This window comes from Sander vitreus, chromosome 2 (assembly GCF_031162955.1).
Source record: "Sander vitreus isolate 19-12246 chromosome 2, sanVit1, whole genome shotgun sequence".
Classification (NCBI taxonomy): domain Eukaryota; kingdom Metazoa; phylum Chordata; class Actinopteri; order Perciformes; family Percidae; genus Sander; species Sander vitreus.
Window position 1 is genome coordinate 9,332,037 of NC_135856.1, and position 26,862 is coordinate 9,358,898.

General features: G+C 39.8%; 1 protein-coding gene across 1 annotated transcript in view; it reads left to right on the forward strand.

The window, feature by feature from the left end:
• grin2ab (glutamate receptor, ionotropic, N-methyl D-aspartate 2A, b) overlaps positions 1 to 26,862 on the forward strand; it is a 107,107-nt gene that overhangs the window by 17,345 nt on the left and 62,900 nt on the right. The window contains exons 3-4 of the mRNA XM_078276358.1: positions 7,828 to 8,052; positions 8,232 to 8,390. Coding sequence (XP_078132484.1) covers positions 7,828 to 8,052; positions 8,232 to 8,390 — 384 coding nt within the window. The remainder of the gene's footprint in view (positions 1 to 7,827; positions 8,053 to 8,231; positions 8,391 to 26,862) is intronic.

Sequence of the window (26,862 nt, forward strand, 5' to 3'; positions counted from 1 at the left end):
GCCTGAATAAATCTCAATCAAAAAAAGAGTGTAGCTATGTAACGAAAGAAGATGACACCCCCATTATTAATCCTGCCTACAATGCTTTCATTGGTCAATTCTTCCTCCAATTGGCCAAAACAGAAAATAGGGGGCCCAGGACACTGCCTTGTGGCACTCTACAGGTTATGGGCACAGGGTCAGGGTGTTACAGCTGGTCTTTCCCTGACAGATAAGAAGTCACCCACCTCACAGTTGTATCATCATGTCCATTGCCTTTAGCTTGGAAAGAATACAGTATATAAGAATATGTTTAAAAAAACAATATATATTATTAAACAACTGCTACAATAGAATACTCCTAAACATGTTTTCCTATACATAACTACAGCTGTAGTTTTAGGTTTATGTTCGTATCATAAACCCTACACAAACAAGCATGTTCAGTGCAAAAATCGTGTTTTGCACAGCAATACAGTACATTAAATAGTCTTTCGAAGATTTTCAGAATTTTTTCTCGTAGGAGTCCATTGCAAATCCTAAACATGTACATATGGTTAACAAAATCCCATAATTCTATTTTTTGTGAAGAAAAGTTGCCTTTTTGCAGCCTTTTTGCTTACCTTGATGAAGGAAGATGTTACGATTTACCTGCTTACTTACTTAACCCACCTGACATGCTTATTAACACAGGCAGCGGCCACTATTGCATTCCCAACACATTACTGACTCTGTGTAGCTCTGCTCCTATCAGTGACACCTATGACACTGCACTAGTTGTTTCTTTTAGTAGACAAGGTGTTAGTGAACTTTAATGAAATGATTTAAGATATCTGCTGCCAATCAAACTGACTGAGGAAAACTACTGCCAATTAAAAAACATAATAAAAATACATAAAGCAAACAAAAATAAAAATATTTTCAAGGATTCCACACCTTTTAAATTTTTTTTCCAATATGTGCTTGAAGACGTCATACCACCATCTGCAATGTGTTTAAATTTTTTGTACCCAACTGAGACAACTTAGCACAGACTGCCCGGTAATGTGACAAGCTTGGCTAGCTTCTTACAGTACTATTGCAGCCAAATAAAACTAAGAAACAATAATGGTGGGTGGCACACTCTTCTTTTACCTTCTGCAAACTATGTATCTTTCCCAACAAATATAACAATGAACTGCCCTACTCTAAAAAGAGAGAGAGAGAGAGAGAGAGAGAGAGAGAGAGAGAGAGAGAGAGAGAGAGAGAGAGAGTTGGGGAAAGCTTACCTTTCTTCCTCAACCCCCCTTTATCCCTTTTTTTAATTCTCTCTCGGCCATAAACTCTGGCTCTGTTATCTCAGAATGTATCTGAAAAACAAAACAATGCCCAAATTTCTACGATATATATATATATATATTTCAGACATACAGCAAATCCCTTGCAGATCATGCATTTGTATGAGCATCAAACACGCATTACGCATTTGCTGTTAGCAACAGTACTTAGGACAACACTAACTAACTTTGCCTATGTTGTCAAGTTACATTGTTTAGCAAATCCAAAACCGACAGCATTAGACAACATAAAATTCACTTGATGTGCATGTTTATGTTCATTTATCAAACAGGTGCAGCGGCCTGGAAGCGCAGTTTGCCTTTCATCTGAGACACATCTCGCGTGCGATCAGTGAAGTGTGCCTCTCTTCTTCATGCAAATGCATTTAAAGGAGGATTGCACACATAACACAAGGAGATTTCATAAAAGTGGTTGACTGCACATTCTGGAAAAAAAATTTTTTAAGGCTCACCCGATATTCAAGGGTCAGAATTACAAGAAAAAAATAATTTGCCTTTACAACGTAGGTGCAGATTTGAAATGGTATAATAAAGGAAGGTTGTGTTGGGGGAGATGAAAATTAATAATCCTGCATTCTGTGGAAATCACCATGACAGCAGAAACATGTGTAGGAGAGCTACAGTGAATTATTTAGAAATGAGAGTGACAGCTTCTTAGAAAGAAAAGTAGTGCAGTATAAAGAAGATAAAGAGGGTGGAGAGTTGTGGCTTTGTGATCATTTAATATGAGCTAATGCACTTCGGTGATTGCACACTTGACATCTAGTTGCAGTGGCATGTATTTTTTTTAAAGGCAAATTATATGCTTAATGACTATTGCATTGGTTTTGCAAACCTTAAGATAATTTTATAGCATACATAACTACATTTTAATTAAATTTTTCTGGGCTTGATTTCTTTCAACATTTATTACCCTATTGTATCCCCATTTTACCACTGAACTGCATCTTTGGAGATCTCGTTAATATGCAGAATGCATCTACAAGACAGTCCCAGTTACTGATAATAAGCTACTGCTTTAGTAAATCATACGCTATTTAATGTAGATTGCGAACTCAAATATGTACATAGATCTGGCCCTGACACTTAGTTTGGAACTGGGTATTATGGGGATTAACAAACCAAAAAATAACATTTGATGTTGAAAAAAATGCTTTTGGACCACTAACGTGGTAAAAAAAAAATGGGGTGGTAAGACATTATTTTAGGGTGGCAACTGCTATCTTATTCTACCTTAGTGTCTGTGCAACAGCACACAAAAGAAATGATGTAATGTATTATATTATTCAACCTTGACTGTAGAGAGATCACAGCCAACTGTTATCTCCCATAAGCAAATGTTAATTAGAAAATAACTAGATTTAGAAATGTCGATTTCTATGTGCTTTCTAAACTAAACGTTTTCAGGTTCAACAACACACTTCTCAGGTAGAACCATAACATTGTTGAAGCAAGGACACCACAAGATCATGAAAGGATGATAAAAGGGAAAGCATGAGATTGGCATTCAAATATGTACATGACTTTGTTACTAACTTGTTATTAAATAGTTGGTATAAAAATACCAACTATTGGAGCTCACCACTCCAATGGCATTTATTGCTGGCCAACCTTTGTTTTGTTGTTTTTATAATGGCTTCAACAGCATCCAAAGATCTAATCGTAATGTTCAGCTCTCACATTGCACCAAACACTTGTCAATTTTACCTTGTCAATTAAAAGAAATTGCAGATAATTAGTTGGAAAAATAAAATAGGGAAACAAATGAGATAAGATATATATGAAACACTAGACACAGCAGTATCGGATTGGTCACACATGGTCGTCAAAAATCTAATATTTTTGGGAAAACCTCATACATGAGAGGCTTCGTATTATAATACTACTACTACTACTACTACTACTACTACTACTACTAATAATAATAATAATAATAATAATAATAATAATAACTTGGGCTTATATAGCACCTGTCATGGTACCTAAGGTCGCTTAACAAATGGGTGGGGGAGGGGGGTTAGGGGTCAAAGGACTTAGTGAAAAGAAATGTTTTGAGGTGCTTTTTGAACATGGGTAGGGATGAGGCAGAGCAGACGTGGAGTGGCAGACTGTTCCAGAGTGTGGGAGCATTGGCAGAGAAAGCCTTGTCCCCAAAAGTCCGCAACCTGGTGCGGGGGGTATCCAGCAGGTCCTTGTCAGAGGACCGCAGGGAACGTGACTGAGTGTAGGGGTGGAGGAGATCTGTGAGGTATTGTGGTGTGAGTCCATGGAGAGATTTGTAGGTGAGCAGGAGGATCTTGTAGGTGATGCATGACTTGACTGGCAACCAGTGGAGCTGTTGGAGGATGGGAGTGATATGCTGCCAGGGCTTAGTGTGGGTTAAAACCCTGGCAGCAGAGTTCTGGACATACTGGAGTCTGGTAAGGACCTTGGTGGACACCATTGCAGTAGTCCAGACATGAGGTGATGAAGGCATGGATGAGTGTCTCAGTTACTAAATGTGTGAGTGAAGGCCGGAGTCTTGAGATGTTTCTGAGGTGGTAGAAGGTGAACTTAGTGAGGTTTTTGATGTGGGACCGGAAGGAGAGCGTGGAGTCCAGGATGACGCCCAGGTAGCGCACCTCAGGTATGATGGATGTAACAATTGTAGCCTTGAAGCAATGCTCCATGCAAATAGACCTTGGCAAAAAACATGATTGAGAGAAACGTGTTTTACATATAAATGGACAGTGGAAAAGTAGGTTGTGCTGCAGAAGTTTCAGAGAGTTTCAGAGTTTCTGTGGATGTTTTGATAGTTTTTTGTCCACAGTGAAAACTGGTTAGCATTAAACAATACAAACTTGTACAGCCTAATTTCAAGCCTACAAAGGTTGAGTGAGCTATTCAAAAGACAGACTGTGGGTGGAGTATCACTTTAAGATATTTTGGGGAAACATGGCCCACATACCGCAAGCCTAATTTGTGTTGTCATCTAGAGATACTATGTTGAGCTGCTTCATTGGCGATTAATGAAAAAATGAAATTGTGTACCGATAGATTTAAGCAATTACACCCACAATGAGCTTTATTTAATAGGAGTTAGGGCTAACATTGTTGAACCAAAAAATGTGCTTATATCCTAGGAAAATCCCTCTGGGTTGTGTTACACTGTGCAAAAACACATCCTCTGATTCATTGTCACTGAGGCAGCTTGAGGGCCTCTTAATGCCAGCTACCATTTGATGACAGGGTGTGCTGTTTCTAGCTTTGACAGAGGCATCATTTTTGCAAATTTAACTTTAAAGCTAAATAGCAACAGGAAATAAAAATATTTTTAGACAAGACTAATTTGCTGCTTAGAGGCAAATTTGTACAATTTAGGAAACATGTTTAGATGAGCACAAACAAAGACTCCTATACGTTTTATTGCTGTGAATCAGCTATTGAATACTAAAATACATTTTAGAAGAGGTAACACCCTTGGCAGGATACTAGAGAATTACTAGCTGAATATTATTACATTATTAGCATCTTGAATTTTTTTGTTTTGTGGAAATATTGGCATAAATGCTAACACAGAGGGAAACAATTACCACAGGAGTCAGCGGATATGATTTTAATCGCAAATACAAATCCTGCAAGACAGCGGGAACACTCAGTGACCCAAAGTTTTCCAGCTATGTTGACCATTTTGGAAGCTGTGACACAGTACACTTCGACTTCTTATAATGTTAGCCCTGATGCTAACTCCAGGGAAAGTTAGTGTAATCTGGTCCCATTGGTTGAAGCTGACACTAATTTCCTGGGACAGGAGTGTAGCGGTGTGTGATTTAGCGGCGTATGCTAAGTGCTGCTGGAGCTGCAGGCTAGTCTGTGGGCACCAGGGCAGAGAGAGCAAGCTGGGAAAGTACTGACTTGACTAACTGGCCTGATTAGACCGGGTGTGAGATGACATGGATCAGATACACACGTTAACCCACCCAGAAAGACAGATTGGCAGAATTAGAGGAAAAAAAAGAAGAAGAAATACATAAAGAGAAAATGATTAGCATACATGAATGCAAAGTAAGAAAATGAAAAGAGGGCAGGATGAAGACATACAGAGACAGTGGGTTAATTTTGTGGACGTGATGTTTCCTCCCGGGGTGTTTTTCAGCTCTGCTGGACTGTGGTGGTGTAAGAAATTGGCTGAGATGCAACGTAGCATTCGCATCATGGTTTCATTAGCTCTCATTCAGCCCAAGGCATTTCACACTGCATTTCCTCTACTCATCTGCTTCTCTTAGATCTGCACACATTACAGGAAAAGGTAACACAGAGTAAGCTAAAGTGGGAACAGGAGCTTAAACTCCTCTGTAATAGACCGGAATCCGGTTAGGATATAGAGTTGAAAGAAATGTTATTTTTCATCTCGGTGAATGTTATTGATTAATGCAGACACTTGTGCCTTTAGCGATTTGAAATGTTTCCCTTCATAGCCCCATGACTTGGGTAAATCAGATTACATTTATTCCTGGGTTATTTTATTCATTAATAGCTGGCACTTTACTTCGAACATTGCCTACAGGCATAGATTATGTTCAACTAAAGGCAGAAAGGGGAAAAGAGATTTAGGGTGTCTCATGAAGCCCGATTAGCACTTTAGCAAAAATAAAGTTAGGTTTAACCCTGCTCTCCTAATGGTTGCCCACTTTGAAACTGAATGTTTTTTGAAAAGTGGAGGACAACTCCCAGTTTATGCCTATCATGTAATCTTTAGTTTTGTACTTGAGACTTCGATTCAGGTCACATATCTGAGTCACACTGTTTTTTTTTCATCAAAGATGTAAATACAAGCCACTCTTTGAGAAACCCGGCGGGTCGTTTTACAGCACTTACTGCGTTTTTCATGCTCAGAATACTTATGACTCTTGTATTCTGATGATCCAAAATATATTCTGTCCACAACACGGTAGAGTCGATTTTTAACTCGTTTCATAAGGTGTTACTCAACTTCTTGTGTGCGGATCGGGCCGCATTTTTTTTCCCGACAAGCATTAAGATATTTATGTCCGAGCCTGACCTGAGCCCGACATAGTTAAAATCTCGTTTTTTTCTCATACTAATGACACATAACATGACACAAAAGCCCGCTTTTATAAAGCAACTGTAGGAAGGCATTCGGAAATGTCAACAGATGAGCGCATCAGCGCACACGGGGCAACAAGCGCACGTTAACACAGGCTTGCACCTACATAATACGACCCGAACCCGAACATCATTTCTAAATATCTGTCCAAGCCCGGCCCGTCGGGCTCGGTTCAGGTATCCATCCTCTACTTTCAAGCAAACAAACATGGCATGAAGAGGGAGTTCTTGCTTGTTCTCATAGGACACAAGGAAAATATGAACGTGTTATTATATACACTACATATGAAATAGTAGAAAATAAGATGATTTTAGAAGATAGATGATTTTTTTGATAAAAAAGATTAGGAGTTTCAGTTTTTGCAACAAATTAAGTTTCATCTTGTTGCTTTTCTTTTTAGCTTCATACAGTGCTCTCTTTCTATCATTATGCATGTACTGGTAGGCGATATGTTATCAATCCCTCTGTGTAAACACACCTTGTGGGATTAGAAATCCTGAGAAAAGACAGTTACTGTATAAACACCTTGAAGGCTGGTTATCTAAGATTACTATTTTTTTTATAAGATTTAAGCAGCTCATGAAATAAGGACATATCAGTATTTTCTACCTTGTCAGTTTGCAAACATATAAACACCTGACAACACAGTATTCACCCACTGACACACACACTGATGGCAGCGAGTTGGGGTTCAGTGTCTTGCTCAAGGACACTTTGACACGTGGACAGGATGAACCCGGGGACCAAACTGCCTACCCTGTGATTAGTCTCCCTCCTGAGACACAACCACCCAACATAAACATGTTTTCTCCTAGCTTTGTGGAAGACTTAGGTGTATGTGTTTTGCGCGGGGTTTAGGTGTCATTCCTCAAGAAAATGTTACCCCATACATTTTGTGTCTCTTTGTGGGTTTTTGCATCTCTTTTAAGTTGTCTCTTTTTGGTCGTTTTTGTTTTCTATGGGGTTGTTTTGGGTCTTGGTTTGTGGTCATTGTAGTCGGTTATCACCATATCTGTGTCTAAAACGTTGGAAAAGCTCGAGCAAATAATAATTAAATAACACTCAAAAAGCTTAAAGACATAACTTGCTAAAGAAGTCCAACTACAATCATTAGATCTGAGAAAAGTCTTTTAGTTACATTAATTTGGCTTAGTTGCTGCCCAAATGGCTCAGGTGCTGCACCTAACCCTCAACACTGGCAGGGAAAACCCTGATACAGAATGTCTTACCTTCACCTGGGACAGGCTGCTGATAGCAGGCAGAAAACTTTCAAGGTAAAGCAATATTGTTACAGCCTTAGTATATGAGCTTTGTAACATAAATTCAGGATTGACAAAGTGTCACAGTTTCTTCACAAGATGGTTCTTTGAGTTAATGTTTGGTGTTTGTGTGTGTGTGTTTCAGGGTATGATGGGTGTAGTAGGCTGGCTGTTGCTTCTACTCTCCCAGATGATGGTGCCTGTGGCGTCCCAGAAGCCTCCAGGTCTCAGTGTGGGTGTGATCATGGGCCAGACGCGCTACATTTCCGATCAGGATCTCCGCCCATCTCGGCGCCCTGATGATGCCCTTGACGTCTCCGTGGTAATACTGAGGATCAACCAGACAGACCCAAAGTCTGTGATTACCCAGGTGAGAAATGCTGCGTAGGTTCACCAACTATTAAACACATACACATGCTGTCCATAACACACACACACACACACACACACACACACACACACACACACACACACACACACACACACACACACACACACACACACACAGAGTCTTGTTTGACACCTGAGTTTGTTTCACTGTGTCCCAAGGTGTGTGAGCTTCTGTCACGCACTCGTCTCCATGGCCTTGTGTTTGCCGATGGCACCGATCAGGAGGCCATTGCCCAGATCCTTGACTTCCTCTCCGTTCAGACGCAACTTCCAGTGCTGGGAGTCCACGGAGGCTCCTCTATGATTATGGCTGACAAGGTGAGTGACCGTGACATACAAAACATACTCCTGGTTTCTTTGGATACACAGTGTTTGTGTTTTTGGAGATTAGGGAGTTGTAACCCCTCCTCTCAGACACTTTTCAACCTACACTTTTTTCAGATGTCCTGGCACATTAACAATTAGGTCAGTCACTTATTTTCATTTACAGACTTGGTATATAGAAAGTTACTCCACCTGAAATGCAGCTCACAATTCAAAATCCGTTAAGCAACAGCATGAAAAATGACTTTTATGCTAAAATATATATATATATATACATATATATATATACGTATATATATATATATATATATATACATATATATATATACATATATATATATATATATATATATATATATATATATATATATATATATATATATATATATATACATATATATATATAAATATAAACTGTCCGAGGATGTTGTATTCAGCATGTTGTAGATTAGAAAATGACACGCTGGGAGGTTTTGGAAGCTTGTTTGTGCTATCACTGCTGCTCTGTTGGATTATTTTTTGTTTAAGTATAGAGTAGAAACACTGCCAACGCACTGAATTGATGGCTGGTATCACCCTCAGCGTCTTAATGTTAATTAGCCTTTTGAAAGGTTACATTCACATTTAAAAGTACAGTATTCATAAGGTCAGTAGAAGTATTTGCATAAAACATGCAGCATTTTCTGGAACATCATTTATATTTCAAGAGATAATCAAACATTGTTTAAAATATGTAACAATGCATATTTTCTGCTTGGTCTAAAAGTGAGCATGCAAAGCCAAAAAGAAAAAAAGAAGCTGCTCAGTGGGATGCCAGATAAATAGATTCCCAGTGTTAAAAAGGCAAAAGAGAAGATATCTTTTAAAATTGGATTTTTGTTTTATTTTGGTGCGATGCTTCGTGAAAAGTTAGGGATGAACATCTCTTTCTTAGTTGAATTCTCTCTCTGGTACTGACTCTGTAGACCTCGCTAACTGACAAACAGACTGAAAAAGCTTTGATAAAACCACAACTGGTTCTTTAGCTTTTAAATCTCTCAGGGCACAGCAGCCGAAAGACAGGAACCAATAACTGCAGCAATACGGCAGCTTTTTGAAGTAGTTGTTGATGGGGGATGCAGTGTGTGTGTGTGTGTGTGTGTGTGTGAGTGAGAGAGAGATAAGACAAGAGAAGAGACAGAGGAAGGTAAGAGAGTTGATAGTTGGCTCATAGGTTAGGGGGCGTGAAGTTGCAATATGAAGGTCACTGGCTTGAACCTCCCACTGACTGTATAATGATAGGGAAAATAAATGAATTCAGCTTTTCCCACCTTCAATTGTTGCCATTAAACGAGGTACTTAACCCCCGACTGCTCTAATTGAACTGCTCAGTGGCCAAAAGTACAAACGTGTGGTCATTCTCGGCAGCTCCCAGGTGTGAGTGTGTGTACCCTGTAACTAACCAGCCCCCTGCAACTGTTCCTGCAGGCCTGTCCTGTAAATAGAAAAGTATTCCTGCACGGATTAGGTGCAAAAGCAGCCCACTGGCAGGCAAGTACGGAGGCTCAGTGAGTCAGAAAATCATTGCAAAGCAGTGTTGGTAGATGGGGATGTTTGTGGTTGTTGTAGTTCTCATTTATCTGCACCTGCCAGAAGGACAGTTTAAATATGTGGGGAAAAGGTGTGAGAGGATATTGATGATTTTCCTCCCCTGCATCCCTTGGGTCTATATTTGACAGTTCCTGCAACTAAGGATTGTTTTTATTAGGTTATTATTTTTGGATTAATACATGAATTGTTTAGTCTATAAAATGCTACAAAATGGTAAAAACTGCTCATGGAAGATGATATATGGGAATCAACTGCAGAAAACACATTTACTTTTCATAATAAATGCTACACAGGCTGCATTATACGCCTTTATTGATAGACAAGGTGGGATTAAACTCTCCTTAATCTATTAAATGTAATAAAGGAATTGGTACATAGCCACACAATTTCCCAGTTCCAAAACTGACATCTTAAAAATGTTTTTTTATTTTTTTTATTTTTTTTTGTCCGACCAACACTCCAAAACTCAAAGATATTAAATTCATAATGATATAAAACAGATGAAACCAGCAAAGTGTCACATGCGAGAAACTGCAACCAGCAGATGTCTGGCATTTATTTCTTTATAAATGACTGGACTGATTATCAAAAAGTGGCAATTATTTTTCATTTGATTGACTAATTGATTGATGAATGACTCGTTTCAGCACCAGTCATGATGCTGTGCTGTAGCATGTTTCTATCTCGCCTGGTGACAGAGCGAAACAAGGCCATTATGGAGGTGATGAGAGCTCTAAGTGAGCTTGACAGTGAGCTTGACACTCACACTGTGAGGGTGATCTCATCACACTGACCCTCTAGCACTGCTGTCAGCTATATTTGGTCTCAATGATTTCAGAATATGATACACATGTAAACTGCAATGGTGTGAATAGTTGGAATAAAAAAAATAAAAAAAAACTAGAACTGCAAGCAGTTATGACGGGGCCCAAGCCACCCACGCCAGTCGCCCCCGACGCCCCGGGGAGCGCGCGAAAGCGGAACCCGAAGCCGGGCGGCTGGGAGGCAAACGTCGGTAAATATCGAGAGGCGCGAGCTGCGACGTCTGCGGTACGTCGCCGTTGCAAACGTAGCAGTGAACAGTTCACCTCCATGCATATACAGACTACCTTTAACAATGATATACGGATAGGATTGGAGATGAAAAGTTCAACAGACACGTTACCGCGATCAGCTTCGTGGGAAATTAAAAATCCAAATCACACTATGACAGACTCTCCACTTAGCACCAACTGCAATGTTTAACTGTAAATGAATCTAGCCTACTGGCAGTCTGGCACACGTGGGTGCTCAGTATTTTCATCGCCGCCTATGAATGGTGTTGATTTTGGATTGAAAAAGTGAGAGAAAAGAGTTGCATTTGTCCACTGTGAAGGTTGTAGAAACTTCCACACTGTCAGGTGGCTTAAGAAGTTTGTTTATTGTAAAAAACCAAAGGAGTACGCAAAAGTGAAAACCAAAACCTAACAGTAGGAGGCAAACATCAGTAAATATTGAGAAGTGTGAGCTGCAAGGTCTATGGTACGTTCCCATTGCAAATATGGCATTAACATAGAGTAAAAGGGCCAAAACTCGTCTACGTTGATTATAGCGCCCCCTGATGGCCGATCTTCGCCAGATTTGGTACAGAGCCTCAGAGCGGCATGCCGAACGAGCACCACAAGTTTCGTGTTGATTGCATTTACTGTGTCAGAGATATTGCAATTGCAAACTTCCCATTTAAATGCATTGAGTTATTGGCCAAAACAAATAAACGTTGCTTATAGCGCCCCCTAAAGGCCGATCTTTGCCAGATTTGGTACAGAGCATTGTAGTGGTATGTTGAACAATGATCTCAAGTTCCTTGCTGATAACATTTAATTTGGTCGAGATATGATATGATACATGTGTGGTAGCTAGCTAGGAAAATTTGTTTGGTCATCAAATGCGCATACTTTAACGTAGCAAAATTCCTTGGGTAACTTTTGGTCACGTCCATCTGGAGATGCAATGTATTGTTTCGTGCTGATCTGTCGCACGGCCTAGGATGAGTTCGAAAAAGTTGGTTTTGCGCATTGCGCGATATTGCGGAAAGAAATTTAGCAGAAATGGGCGTGGCCTATATCATGTGATTCAGCTTGATTCAAGGAACACATGGATGTAAGGATTTTTAATGTGCGATGTGTAATGTGGGAGTTAAAGGCAAAAAAACATTATAGCGCCACCTAGTGGTCCACATGTGTAATGTTTTGTAGGTGTGGTCCATGACCCATTGTCTATCTACCCTGTAAATTTAAAGTTGTTCACGTTAGTGTAAGTAGTAAATTTAGACGTGGGTCCCACAGGCCACGCCCACTTTGACCCCTCAGTACCCCACTCTAGGGTTGGCCTCAGGAGTGCCCCTAGATGGTACCCAACAAATTTTGTAAAAATTGGATGAGCGGTTCATGAGATATAAACTTTTTGTACTTGTAGCACCCCCTAGTGGCCAATTTTTTTTAAAACTCGTGGGTGACCTTCAGAGTGTCATGATAAACAAGAATCTAAAGATTGGCATTGATGGCATTTATTTTGGCTGAGATATGGCAAAGTTGGTGTTTTCGTAGTTAGCTACACAAATTTGTTTGTGCATAATTTTTGCAATTTTTATCCTATCAAAATTTAGGAGGTCTAGGAGGAGTTCGAAAAAGTAGGTTTTTGATAAATCGCGATTTTTCACGCATAAAGGTTTAGGCGGAAATGGACGTGGCCTATATCACGTGATTCAGTTGGATCAAGGGAACGTGTGGATGTATGGTTTTTGAATATACGGTGTACGGTGTGGGAGTTATAGGGCCAAACACGGGTTTTTCTGTTATAGCGCCACCTAGTGGTGGAAGTGGGTGAATTGTTGCGCCTGAAGTCCTTGCGGAGTTCTGGACCATTCCTGAAAATGCCAAAACCCCACCATGTATGGTTTAGGTTGTAGTCGGAGTTTTAGGCGGAGAAGAATAATGAATAATCAGTAGAAAAACAATAGGGTTCTACAGCCCTGCTGTAAGAACGGCAAAGCTTTGCTATTGCCCGTTCTTACAGACTCGGGCTTGGACCCCTAAAAACCTTTTGCTATGAAAAAAAAATCTGACTTCATGTAACACTTATTGGCTATTACCATCATAGCTGCTGTCAGTGGTGTGGTGGTAATCTGGGGGATTGAATAAAATCAGAGTGGGCTGGTAACAATTTAGCCTGATTACTGTAGGCTAACAAACAATATTGTGCTTTTTGCAGCCTGAGCAGGCAGAGCCTCATGCACTCTGTCTTCACATACACACATGCATTAATGTTGAAATCAAGTCTATAGTAGAAGTGACAAATGAGTATCTTATCTCCTGTTACTTTGGTTATCCTGGCTTGGTGCAGTAGCAGTCTACACATGATGTTTTAGATGGAGAACAAAAAACAGAAAGAAAAAGATTGTGCCAAGAAAATACAGAAAAAGCACTTGAGCAGGCAGGCAAGTGCTCCAAATAAATGAATATACGTGGAGGTGGGCAGTGCGAGTGTGAAATACTTGGTGTTAAAGCAGCGCTAAGCTGCAAAGATGCAAACTTAACTGTCATGATTATGTCACTTTTCATGTAAAGGCTTTCTCCAGCCATTTTTATCAGCAGCTGGCCACAGAGACATCATCTATCTAGCTATCACTTAAACAGGAGCAGTCATTGCAGGCCTCCTAAAAACTGTGATAAACAAGATTGTGGAGACCGGTAACTTACTGCAATAATGCTCCTCAGGTTTTTAGAAAGGACAGTTTTTATTTGTCAAGATTTTGAGTTTACACACAGTGTGATTTCTGAGCTCAGTTTTTTCAAAGTTGTTTATCCCAGAAACAAGAATAATTCAAACTGCTTTTCAGTTGAGGATAGATGTCTTTATTTCAAGTCAGGTCAACGGGCTGTTATATTTGTAATGAATATACACTGTGTTAGAAGAACCTTCAGGCCTAGGGTATACTTTGGTAGTTGCCTCCCAATACAGACTCCACCATCACCACTTTACATGGTTTGTCCACACCATCATTTATCTCCTGGGATGAAATCAAGTCCCACTCATCCGCTGCCTGCTGTAGACCCAACTGCAATTCCCATGAAGTAGACTCTTGACCCCCATATAAACAGCATTCACAGATGTTTAGCATGAACAGTCTTGGGGAAAAACAACCTTCCATCGATCTCTGTGTGCAAATGTCCTCAGATTACTACACAAGTACTCACGCACATGCACATCCACATATAGTAATTGCGTTAGGAATATTTGAATAAACCAATGAATGAATAAAAGAAAGAAATAATAAGTGTATAAATAATAACCTACAGGCATATGTGGGCTTTGTTTATTGTATGTGATTTAAAATAAACCTTGATCTACGTACTAGCCAGGGATGAACCTTGCTGACACTAACATTGTTTTTGCTTTCAAGTGTTTTTTTTGCTTACACTGTACTTCCCCTTGTACCTCTGCCAGAATCGCCAATATCCAAAATAAATTCCACTTCAATTGGACTAGCCTGAACAAGTCAAAGAATCATCCATTTGTGTTGTGCTAAACCCATTTTTTTTCCTAAATGAAAATAAAAGGATTGATGTCACAACGGGTCCAACCTCTCTCCCTGTCTCTCTCCTTCTCTCTCTCTCTTTCAATCGTCCTTGGTCTCTACCTCCTCATCATCCCCTATAATGCATGTCAGTGTGGAGCAGCCAGGAATAATCTGCGGAAAGTTGGATGATGTGCAGTGAGATGAGAGACACATTTAGGGAACACAGAACTGATGTGAAGAGAGAGCATGTGTAAGCCCAGGAGAGGAGCAGGATTAGTTTGGAATGTTGTACTTCCATTACAGAGGGACCGCTTTGGGAAATAAGAAACGTCGTTGGCTTTACCTCACCCCCCATATGCGCTCACTCATTCCCCGCCAACCTTGTTCATCTTGTCTTTTGACTTCCTACTTCTTGGTGTGTGGGGGTTGGGGGGTCATAGTGTGTAGCGTATGAACACGAACATGCTGAAATGGAAGGTTGTGAATTAAACATGCATGTTCTTTCTGCTTTGCTCTGCCACTGTTGTGGGATGCTACCCTTGGTGTCTGTGTGTGTGTTTGTGTTTGTGTGTGTGTGTGTGTGTGTGTGTGTGTGTGTGTGTGTGTGTGTGTGTGTGTGTGTGTGTGTGCCTGCGCGCGCACATGTGTGACTGTGTCCCAGGCAGGGATGTCCCATATCAGTAGGGGCCATTTGGCCAGGTTCTCTGCTGAGTCGCTTTAATATTTAACACCTGCTCCCCTCACCTGCTGTCACTTTCAGAAGATACAGTACACTGCTGTCACTCTCACTCACTAAGTCCTTTCCCACTTTCACCTCCCATTTTTTTCTCCTGCTCTGTAGCTTTTACTTCCTTCATGTCTCCTGGTCTCCTCCAGCCCTATGTCTCTGTCCTGTTTCTATCTTTCTCCTTATCCCCACATCTCTATTCCCACTGCCACCCCATCCTTCTTTCCTGTCTTTTCATTTTGCCATACCTCTCGGTCTTCTCGTTTTCTCTCCCGCGCTCTTGCATCCACTGTTGTTATTCTCCGGTGGCTCAGGTTCTGAGTGGAACAGCAAGCTATGATTTTTGGGAAATCTTGCTAGCCTTGAACCCCTGTGACACAAGATTAGATGATGTGTTTGTGTGTCTGTGTGAGAGAGAAAGAAAGAGAAAGTAGCTGGGTTCATATGGTTACTATGGTGACTAAACCAGACTACAGCATTTAGTTCTATTCTGCCTGCTGTTAAGGTTCTCTGGCTGCGTTTACACCACAGGAATTCATGCCCAGTTCCTTATAGCTTAACTGGGCACCACACTCAACACAACTGGCGGTTGATGAGAAAGGCAGTGAGAGATCATGTCCTTGTCACTGATCAAGTAGTCTCGCTTTGCCAGACCTTCCTCCACAGCGCTGCGAAGGAGGGTCTGGCTAGTCCACACAGCATTCCGGGATGGGAGAAAAACATGCTCTGGTTTAATGGCATTTCTTTAAACACTCACAACACAATCACAATTGTCATGGGCGGTGCTAAGCTCCGCACGGATCGGTGTCGCTGCAAAATGGCCTCGGGAAGGAACTTGTTTAGGTGGAACATGTGTACGTTCAAAGGTTGTTTTAGTCGTGCGACAGAAAAATCTGATTGGACTGTGGAGCTGTCTCAATTTACCCTGCAGAGATTTGAGGAGCAGTTTACCATAGTCCTCAAAATCCCCCCAGAGTTTAAAATTCAAAGACAGACATGCATCCAGTGGAATTTCCGGTGGGACCGGAGCAATCCCGGAAGTAGAACACCGTGGGTATAGACTTCAACTGCCTCCACACTAAGATAGCAAATTTTTAAATCCCGCTTATGTGTGAAAGTGACGCAAGTCCACACTAGCATTTTCAATTTAGTTTTTGTAAAGGTCTTCCTCCACACTAAAATACCTGAACAATAGAAAAACGGTTAAAGCTCTTCTTAAACTTTTACACATAACATCTGGTAAGCAGTGGGATGTACAAAGTTGAGTTTTTTCTTGCCTGGGCACAGTGATTTCCTAGAGTCTTGTTGTCACTGTGAAGTTGTTAGGCAACTAGCTTTTTTTGTGCACTTGAGATGTAACTTGTTAATTAGGTAAGCTTTAGAGATGCTGTCTCTTGCCAAGAAATCCAAAAAGCGTATTTCCAAAAACGTTGAACTATTTCTTTAATGTCAACACCTATATCGAGTGATCGGCGATATTGGCATTTGCGTTTATTGATCTAAGTGACCAAGTAGGCAACAGAAAGTTAACAGAAGCAATACCTTTACTGCCACACATCCCCATGACCATGGACAACATGTTTATCTTCTCTGCACTGAAACACACAGCAGGAGTTTTCAGATTTATCCACAAATCTGTTTAGTGAAATAAAAGATGCTGGCTTAGTGCAGACGGCCAAATTGTAAAGAAAAATATGTGTTTTTAAATATAGTCAGCTAAGTGTGTACTCTCTGGTTGGTTGAAGCACCTATTGGGGGAGGTAAAGAAATACAGAATATACAATAATAAGTTTAAACAAACCCATATTGTGGGTCATATGGCGGTTACCCTCGAAACAGCCGGCATTATACTGTGTGCATGAATATCACATAGACTTGGTAAACAGACATTGACTTAACCTAAATGCACAATGAAATCTCCATCTGTAGTGGAAGCAAACATCTGCCAAGTTAGCTCTCAGATAACTGGTACAGTACATCAAAGAGCATCATTTATGTAATATTATACATCGTTCCATACAAAAAAAATAGAATAAAATGAAATAAAGAAGAAAAATAAATAAATATGTAGACACTGCTAATTAATCCCTGTATACCATTTTACTGTTTCAAACGTCAACTGAATTAATGGATGTTATCGAAGTTTCAAAGAAGTTTATTTCATGTTAAAGTATTTGTATTTATCGTCTGTGGCTGAAAGAAGATAAACTTGCACGCCAATGAAATTCTGATGAAAAGATCTTAAGCTGAAAATATCTCATGTGGGCATTAAGATGACACAAATGTATTTAATATTTGATTGTATGTGTTTTTTCCTACATTTTTATGTTCTTAATATACAGTATATCCAATCTGTTTCACATGTGAGCAAAAGAACTGGGTCCTTTTTACCCGGCAGTGTGAATGAAGTTGGTGTTATTTGAACAGAACCTCACATAAACACAAATGCAAGTTTTAATTTGTTTTTCAAATCAAACTTGTGAATTGGGAACAACAACAAAAACCAAAAGACAGAAGCCAATATGCGCCTTGCTTGTGTTAAGAATATTTGTACTTTATGTTATGACTTTGGCTGTATCACTTTGCCCTGTGTGGAGGTTACAATTTGAAAGAAAAACAGATCTGTAGCATCACTCCTCATAATGTTGTCTTATATTGGAGTTGTTTTCATCTTTGGAGGGCAATTTAAATATTTGCTGTAGTTTTGGCCATGAGACAGTGACTCCTCATCATCCCTTTTTTACGGTGGCTGACAGGGGCAAACGCCCTGCAACTTAAGAAAACACAAGCAAATAGACAAAACACAAGCAAATTAAGAAAGCATCTTCGTTAATTTGACAACACATGTGCAGCATTCAGCAAACGCGCTGCAAATACACACAACACAACCAAATACATAAACGCACTGCAAATACACACAACACAACCAAATACATAAACGCGCTGCAAATAAAAAACGATGCAAAAAGAAAAGCACACAAACCCCGAAAAAAGAAGCGATGCAAAAAGAAAAACAACTTCATTCATTTGACAACACATGCGCAGCATTCAGCAAACGCGCTGCAAAAAGAAAAGCACACAAACCCCAAAAACAAATGCAACAAAAAAAAACGCAGCATCTAGATTACACAACGGAAGTTCTCCAGACCTCTAGAGGGAGCAGCTAAGTGGAACAGCTTGATTTTCGAGAGAGAGAGAGAGAGAGAGAGAGAGAGAGAGCCGGCGGTGCACGTTCAATCTCAGAACGGTGTGCACCGTTGTGAAACGGTGTGCAACTACTTTGAGATCATAGACTGTAAATATTAAGTCTATGTTTGAGATATGTTTTCTCTGGTTTGGTGGGTGTGTCTCTCAGGTCACAGGTGATACTCAATCAGCAGAGACGTCTGTAAACTCGTGGTGATAAAACATTTAAAACTGCATCAGCGTTTAACGTTGACGTTTGTTTAAGCCATATTACATGAGAGGGTTTAATTTCGAGGTCCGAAAGGCGCATCAGTGAAGTGTAGGTCTCCTCAAGTGTAATATTGTGATTATACAACAACGTTTACCAACAAAATAGGTGATCAATCTGTATTCATATTGTGGAGCAATTCGCTCAGGATTTCTAGTCCCTCCCTGTTTAGTAAACCAGCCGAATTACAATGAAATTGATTAAACTGAATAAATCCTGCCCGCACATATAAACACAAAACTGCTTTGCTTACTCCAACGTGTTGTAAGTAAGACATCTGCTGAAAAAGTTATTGTATTCATTAACATGATTGCCGTAGTGATTAGTTAAAAAACATCCAAAACACCAAAGTACGAAGACATAGGGACCAGACGCGAGCTTTTATTTTGAAAAGCCGAAGCTCAGGGACGGCACCAGCCGGGAGGGCATGAGACGGGAGCATAGACTGTGTATGTGTGTGTATATATATATATATATATATATATATATAAAGGCAGAGCGCTCTCTCCCCGAGAACTTCCGTTGTGTAATCTGGATGCAGCGTTTTTTTGTTGCATTTGTTTTCGGGGTTTGTGTGCTTTTCTTTTTGCAGTGCATTTATGTATATGGTTGTGTTGTGGTATTTGCAGCGCGTTTATATATTTGGTTGTGTGTATTTGCAGCGCGTTTATGTATTTGGTTGTGTTGTGGTATTTGCAGCGCGTTTATGTATTTGGTTGTGTTGTGTGCATTTGCAGAGCGTTTGCTGAATGCTGCACATGTGCTGTCAAATTATTTTTTTCTTAATTTGCTTGTGTTTTGTCTATTTGCGTGTGTTTTCTTAAGTTGCAGGGCGTTTGCCCCTGTCAGCCACCGTACTTTTTTACTTTGAGTGCTTTTCATCTTTGGACGGTGATGCTCACTCTATTTCTGGCTTGGAGACAGTCACTTTACTTTTCACCACACGTTCCTCCTTTCCTTTTTCTTCTTAATGACGTCTTTTTCAACCTGATCTCACAGAATTCCGTGAAATGAACACGGCCCCTTAACTCAAAATCTGTGACAGTTTCACGGAATCGTCGAAATGTCTGTGACGGGCCCACGGATGCGATGCCTATGTAAGTCAATGACAGGCATCATCCATGGTCTACGCACGGATTCCCTAATCACAGCACGTTTCTTTCTGCCAATCGGGCTGCCGCAGAGAAGCTGTATAGCTTTGCTATTATTGGTATTTTTAGCCCAATAACCGCTGTTTTAATCAACATGTATTCACCAGATCGTATCATGGTTTATTTGTATTTCTTTTAATGTTATTATTTCGGCCAGGGAAGCTGGATTGCTTTGTTGTTTATTTATATTTTTAAAACTATAACGCTACATCTAGCAACATATATTTAGATGTTATCATAGTATACATTTCTTTATTTTAATAATATTATTTCGGTCTTATTACCGGTGAAATATTACAGTATGCTGTAGGCTAATACAGAACATTACGATATGATCCGAGCTACTGACACGCATTCAAAGCCGATATCCCACAATGCAATGCGGGCATTCATTCACAGAATGAGACAGCGATCAGCTGGTTTTTAACGCCAGTATCGCTTCAATGTACATATATACAATCAGTGGTTTAGTCACCAGCAACAACACGTTGCTCAGCTTTGTTCCAGTAAGTTTATGCACCGTAATAACGTTTAAAAAAAATCCGCGCAATACTCCGGAAGTGACGTGGTACGTGCCGCTCAGCGGATAAGAAGATAAAAAAATACATAATATTCGTAATATTGATGTTTTTATCTAATGTTGTATTTGAGGATGTAAACAATGAAGATATTAATAATAATAAAATACAGCTTTCATGTATTTGTCTCATGTATTGTGACAACAAATCAAATCAGCTGAAGACTCTGGAAGTGACGTAGTAATTACCGCACGGCGTCTGTGAAAGCTTGCTGCACGTTGTAGCCTACGTGAGAATTTGTACAATAAATATATGTATATTATATATACAAAAATAGTGTTTTATGCTTATGTTTGACTTATTAGCATTTGTTTTGACTTGTTCTGTTGTTAAAAACTAAAAATAAACTATTTACAAAGAGAAGCATTTTTTATTTTATTTTCCATGCATCGTTATTTAAAAACGCAATTTTCTAATTTTGTGGTTGATGAATGTTAATAACAAAGACTAAAGGGAAACAAAACATGAGCATATGTATGTGTGGGACTTACTTTGATTTAACATCACACTGCATTATTAGTTGTTTTAAATAAATGACTTTTTTTTTAGTTAAATTTTTTTATTAGCACCATTTATCATTCAGACATACAGAACAGATTCCACAATATGAACCTGGTAATATTGGATGGTGCACAGAACAGAGAAACACAAAATGAGCAAATAACTGACTTCTAACATATTAATTATTATATTCAGAAGATGATCCTCATATCATTCACCGTGGTTACAGCTTGTAGCCATATAGCCTTCAAAATTAAGAAGGGACGAGTTTTAGGAAGCATTTCAGGAAATTAAAAGGATAAGCAGATTGTTGAGGTTTTTGTTTACAGAGATGTAGCTTTGTTTGTGTACATATACAAGTGTGTACATGTGTTTTGGCATTTTTTTCACAAACTGAGCAGTTGGTTGTGACATTGTGACATGGGTCAGAGGGTATCAGAGGTCATAAATGATGAACCAATAATCAATAACATATGTCAGTCTGAAGAGGATACAGTACTCCTGCTTTGAAATATTGACCTCTGAACCTTGAACCCAGTCCATCTTTGAAGGCTTGTCATTTAGCAACAGGAGGTGCTACACACATAGGACCAGCTGTTATTGAAAGCTCTGGACCTCAGCTGTCATGTAGATATGGTCACCAAAGTTTACCCACTGTAAGCACTGTCAAATATGGTAATAAGCTATTTTCACCTATTCAACAATTATATTTTTAAAATCTGATGACACCAGTGTGTTCCCCATCCCAAAAAACCCCAGGGTGTATCCAAAATTCTACACTGCCAACTTCTAATTATGAGAAATATACCAATATATAAAACTACAACTCCCTCTATAGACGGGCCCCAGAACCTGTTACATAGCTTGTGCACTTGTAGTTCTTCCGGGGAGAGTGGGGGCACATGTTTGACTCCTGTGTTTCTGCTGTCTGCCGTGAGTGGGCTTCATTCCATTCCAGATTGCCGCCGCCTGCCGGCCAGCCGGGCAAACAGTACATGAGACAAATACATGAAACTGTATTTTATTATTATTAATATCTTCATTGTTTACATCCTCAAATACAACGTTAGACAAAAACATCAATATTACGAATATTATGTATTTGACGTACCACGTCACTTCCGGAGTATTGCGCGGATTTTTTTAAACATTATTACGATGCATAACTTACTGGAACAAAGCTGAGCAACGTGTTGTTGCTGGTGACTAAACCACTGATTGTATATATGTACATTGAAGCGATACTGGCGTTTAAAACCCGCTGATCGTTGTCTGATTCTGTGAATGAATGCCCGCATTGCATTGTGGGATATCGGCTTTGAATGCGTGTCAGTAGCTCGGATCATATCGTAATGTTCTGTATTACAGCATACTGTAATATTTCACTGGTAATAAGACCGAAATAATATTATTAAAATAAAGAAATGTATACTATGATAACATCTAAATATATGTTACTAGATGTAGCGTTATAGTTTTAAAAATATAAATAAACAACAAAGCAATCCAGCTTCCCTGGCCGAAATAGACCGAAATAATAACAGTAAAAGAAATACAAATAAACCATGATACGATCTGGTGAATACATGTTGATTAAAACAGCGGTTATTGGGCTAAAAATACCAATAATAGCAAAGCTATACAGCTTCTCTGCGGCAGCCCGATTGGCAGAAAGAAACGTGCTGTGATTAGGGAATCCGTGCGTAGACCACGGATGATGCCTGTCATTGACTTACATAGGCATCGCATCCGTGGGCCCGTCACAGAATTTTCGGCGATTCCGTGAAACTGTCACAGATTTTGAGTTAAGGGGCCGTGTTCATTTCACGGAATTCTGTGAGACCAGGTTGTCTTTTTTGTCAAACGTGGTCACTAACACGGCCCATTGCAGCCTATATAGCTGTTTTTTTATACACTCCTGACCTTTCTGATGCTGAATTAGATTTAAAAGATTTGGGGACATTGTCAAGCAGTTAGCCCTTAACCAGCTGATATACGATTGACAAGACCTAACAGATTTATAAAGTTCAATTATGAGATCTTTGATTCTCAACATTTTTAAGCACATTAAGGTAGAACACGTTTGTGTCCCTCCTTTGATAATTACTGCTTGAAAAAGATGGCAAATATCGCGTATTTAAAGTATGATTGGCTGATTCAATCATATTTCACTGGACCAGACCTTCTGTGAGCTACTAAATGCCAAGAAAAATTCAAAATCAAGCAGAAGGCAACCGAGGAACAGCAGTAAGATAACAAAAACTGAAGAATAATACAATTACATTTCTCGTCTCTGGGTTTGCATTGTGGTTTCATGGCTCTAAATGCAGAGCCCTGCCAAAGTGCACTTTACTTTTAATTTGCTGCAATCATCTTTGCTGCTGTCTCTGAAGTGGTTTTCATTGTCATAGTGCATCAACTATTACTGAAATGTTGATGATAACAAGGGAAAAAATCTTCAGAAAAGACGTAAAGACGTGTCTGCATACCCTGCTCATGCCTACAGTGGGAGATCCAGTTTCTCTTTTCTGGGAAAATCGTTGATGTGGACAAAATACAAAATGTCAAATTGCTTTGCATTACTGTATATCTGAATGCTGCTGAATGGATCACTGTCTTGGAGGATGAGAGAACAGCAATGCTTTGACTCAAGAAAAAAATAGCTCTTTTAGGCTCCAGGCAAAATCACACTACTCTGCCCCCACTCTCCACATACCCTAAAACAATTTCCATCTAATGTGGAATTCCAGGCTGAAGGTTCAGCACCATCCATTAAAGTGGTTACCACTGTGGTGCCTTTTATAACACCAGATAAATCAAAGACCTTGTGACTCAGTGCCTATGTAGCAGTATTTATTGTAAGATTATCAAGACCAGGCCAATTTGGAGAATGAGTGTATTTACCTGGCTGTCAGTGTAATATGGTAATCAAGTCCACCTATAGAGAGCCTGCATCTCTGTCTGCCTCACAGATATGCAGACACAACTGGTAATGCATGCTTTGCAACCATACTGTATGGAGCAAACAAACAAAGCCACTATTTGTGCTTTAGGGAAAGATCAATTGAACCAACTAACAGCCCCTTTGTGTGTTAGCTATTTTTAGCAAACAACATAATCAAATTACCAATTATGGCCATACACAACCAAAATCCCAAATGGCAGAAGATATTGAAGCTTATTAGCTGTGTTGCACCATCCACTTTTATTTAACCGTCTCTGTCAAAGTATAAACTGCTCCACTGAAGTGGAATGTTTTGCTGACATCTATGAGACAGGAGTCAATGGTATAAATACTGTACGTCTTTTAAGTACTTTAAACAACAACTTTGTTGACTTATTGTCCTGTTAGCAACCAAGCTAACGAGCTTGCTAAAGCTTGCTAGCTTGGAGAGATTTTATTCCATTTCAGTAACTCTTGATTGAGTTAACTATTTTACAACCCTAACAACAAAATGGCAGGGGAGGGCCCAGAACAGAGAAAGTAGAAAGAAGCTCAAAGAGCTATTGTGACTGACTAGCACTAGCATATTCCTAGCTTTCTGTGTGTTAGCCAAGGGGTTAAGCGAGCATCCTGAAAGTGTACCTCCAATGGGGAGATTTCGAGGCTAACAAGCCATCACCTTCCACTAGCATTCCATTGACTGCCATTCATTTTGGCGTCACTTTGACAGTGAATAACTTTACATCTGAAGTGTTTAAAGACTCTATTTGTCCATTCTTTATTTCTAAAGAAACACAAAAATGTATAAAAGGCTCCATTACCTTGTATCTCACGTTATGGCCCCGTAGCAGCCATTTTTTGTAAAAATAGGCTAACGATTGTGTCATAACTACGCGACTCTCTGTTGCACAGTAGAGAAATTACCGTATAGTCAGGAGAAGATTGCAGGCAATCGGGGGGACGTGGAGGCATACAGTCAAGGGAGAAGCCCATAGAGCGTCCATGAAAGTATCGGAAAAAAATATTTCGGCATCGTTTTGCTCCTGCTCCTATGCTCATGGACAGCTCCTACTCACGCTCTCCATCGATGCAAGATTCAGAATGATTCAGATTTCTCTTGGCACAGCTACCAGAACACTTACAAATTTCAGACAGGTTGCTCACGTCACGTCACATCTACGTCGTCAAGCTCAGCCATCATCGGAAAAATGCTTTTAATTGACTTCACTGGTCTCCGTCGAAGTCTATGGCGTCGCTGTGTCCATTTCTTTCACTGTCTATTGTGTTAGCGGTTAGCTCACCAGCTACAGAAGTTAACCAATTAGCCCTGCGAGTGGTCACTACGTCACTAGTCTATATCCACAATGTTCCACTTCTGGGATTCGTCCGTTGCCACCGGAAATTCTGCCGGGTGCAAATGTTTTGGACGGATGTCCGTTACCTTACCCTTTTTCTTTGCGTTGGAATTTTAAACTCCGGTGGATTTATGAGGACTATGGTTAACTACTTCTCAGATCTCTGCAGGGTAAATCCAGACAGCTAGCTAGACTATCTGTCCAACTAAGCTTTCTGTTGAACGACTTAAACTACCTTTGAACGTACACACATTTCGCTGTGGCATTTTCTGGTTTGACCCTGCTGTTATGGTTCTTGCTTGAATTGTTTGTTTTAAGCCACCCATTGTAACACAAAAAACACTCTCCCTATGCACTGGTGTTGGATTCACAATTCACAAACAAAAACAGTCTATGGTAAAAACCCTCAGCATCATCATGAGTTGGTTTCTGTTGACATTGGCCAGGCAACTGGAGCAAAAATACTGTCTGTCACAGCTGATATCCCACAGCTCAGTCTTCATGGTGCTGGCTAGCACACCAGCACAATCACAACAGCCTAAGCCTCTGCTTTATTACTTCAGTGGTAACGCTGGCTCACACTAGTTTGCTTTGACGGTGACAACCAGTGGCGTTCATAGGGGCAGGAATGGGTTGCCCTTTTTCCTCTTGGGTGCAAAGTGCCCTTTTCAACTGGCAATCAAAGTTTTTCAGGCCCTGCCTGGATCTTTCATAGGGCATGACCTTCTCTAGCTCATCTGAGTTAGTACTTTTTTACTTTTGCTCATCCCCCTGAAAACTGCCTTTGCAAAACACTGCTGACAACTTGTTATCAAATGTGAAATAACCCACAGCGTCATCTGTGTGCCTATAGTGGGAAGCTATTTTGGCTGTCCAAAATGCCGATGTCAACTCGAGTGCCCTTAGTTCATAAGAGTTCAAGGGAGGGAAACAAATTTTATCTATAAAAAAAACTCCCCCTGCAGTCTATTTACATTTCAATGAAGGCAAAATATGTCACTGGATTTGAACTACTCTGTTGCATCTGGCTCAGTGATAACAGGCAAAAGCTGTGTCACCTATTTAACTTATATAAGTGTGTAAGTATAAGTGAAAATCAGCAAAATGTTACAGAGTACAACTAACCTGTTACTGTTATATTTACTGTCACCAAAGCGAAAACAACTTTATTACAGGTATGCTAAGTTTTCTGACCTTTCTATTTTATTTAAACCTGTGCTGTTAATTATTCTGATGTTACAGTTTTTTCCAACTGCTTAAACACGTTTTCATAACTATGTCTCCTTTTTTCAAAACTCTACACACAATTCCTAAAACTGCACAAAAAAAATGCAAAATGCCTCACATCTCCTTCAAAATGAAAAACTGCATTCAAAATACCATAAACACATCTCAAAATGAAGCATTTGCATCAAGTGGCAAACACTTTTTTCATAATAGTTAATTTTTGGATATATCATGTACACACTGTTGTTCTAAATCTAAAGCTCTTTTGTCTTTCATAGGCTTATATCTACATTTACAATGTTCTAGAGAGAAGGAAATCTGTTGAGAGGGGTTGGGAAAAAACAATGTAATTACAGTTACAGTAAAACATGGGCAAAACAT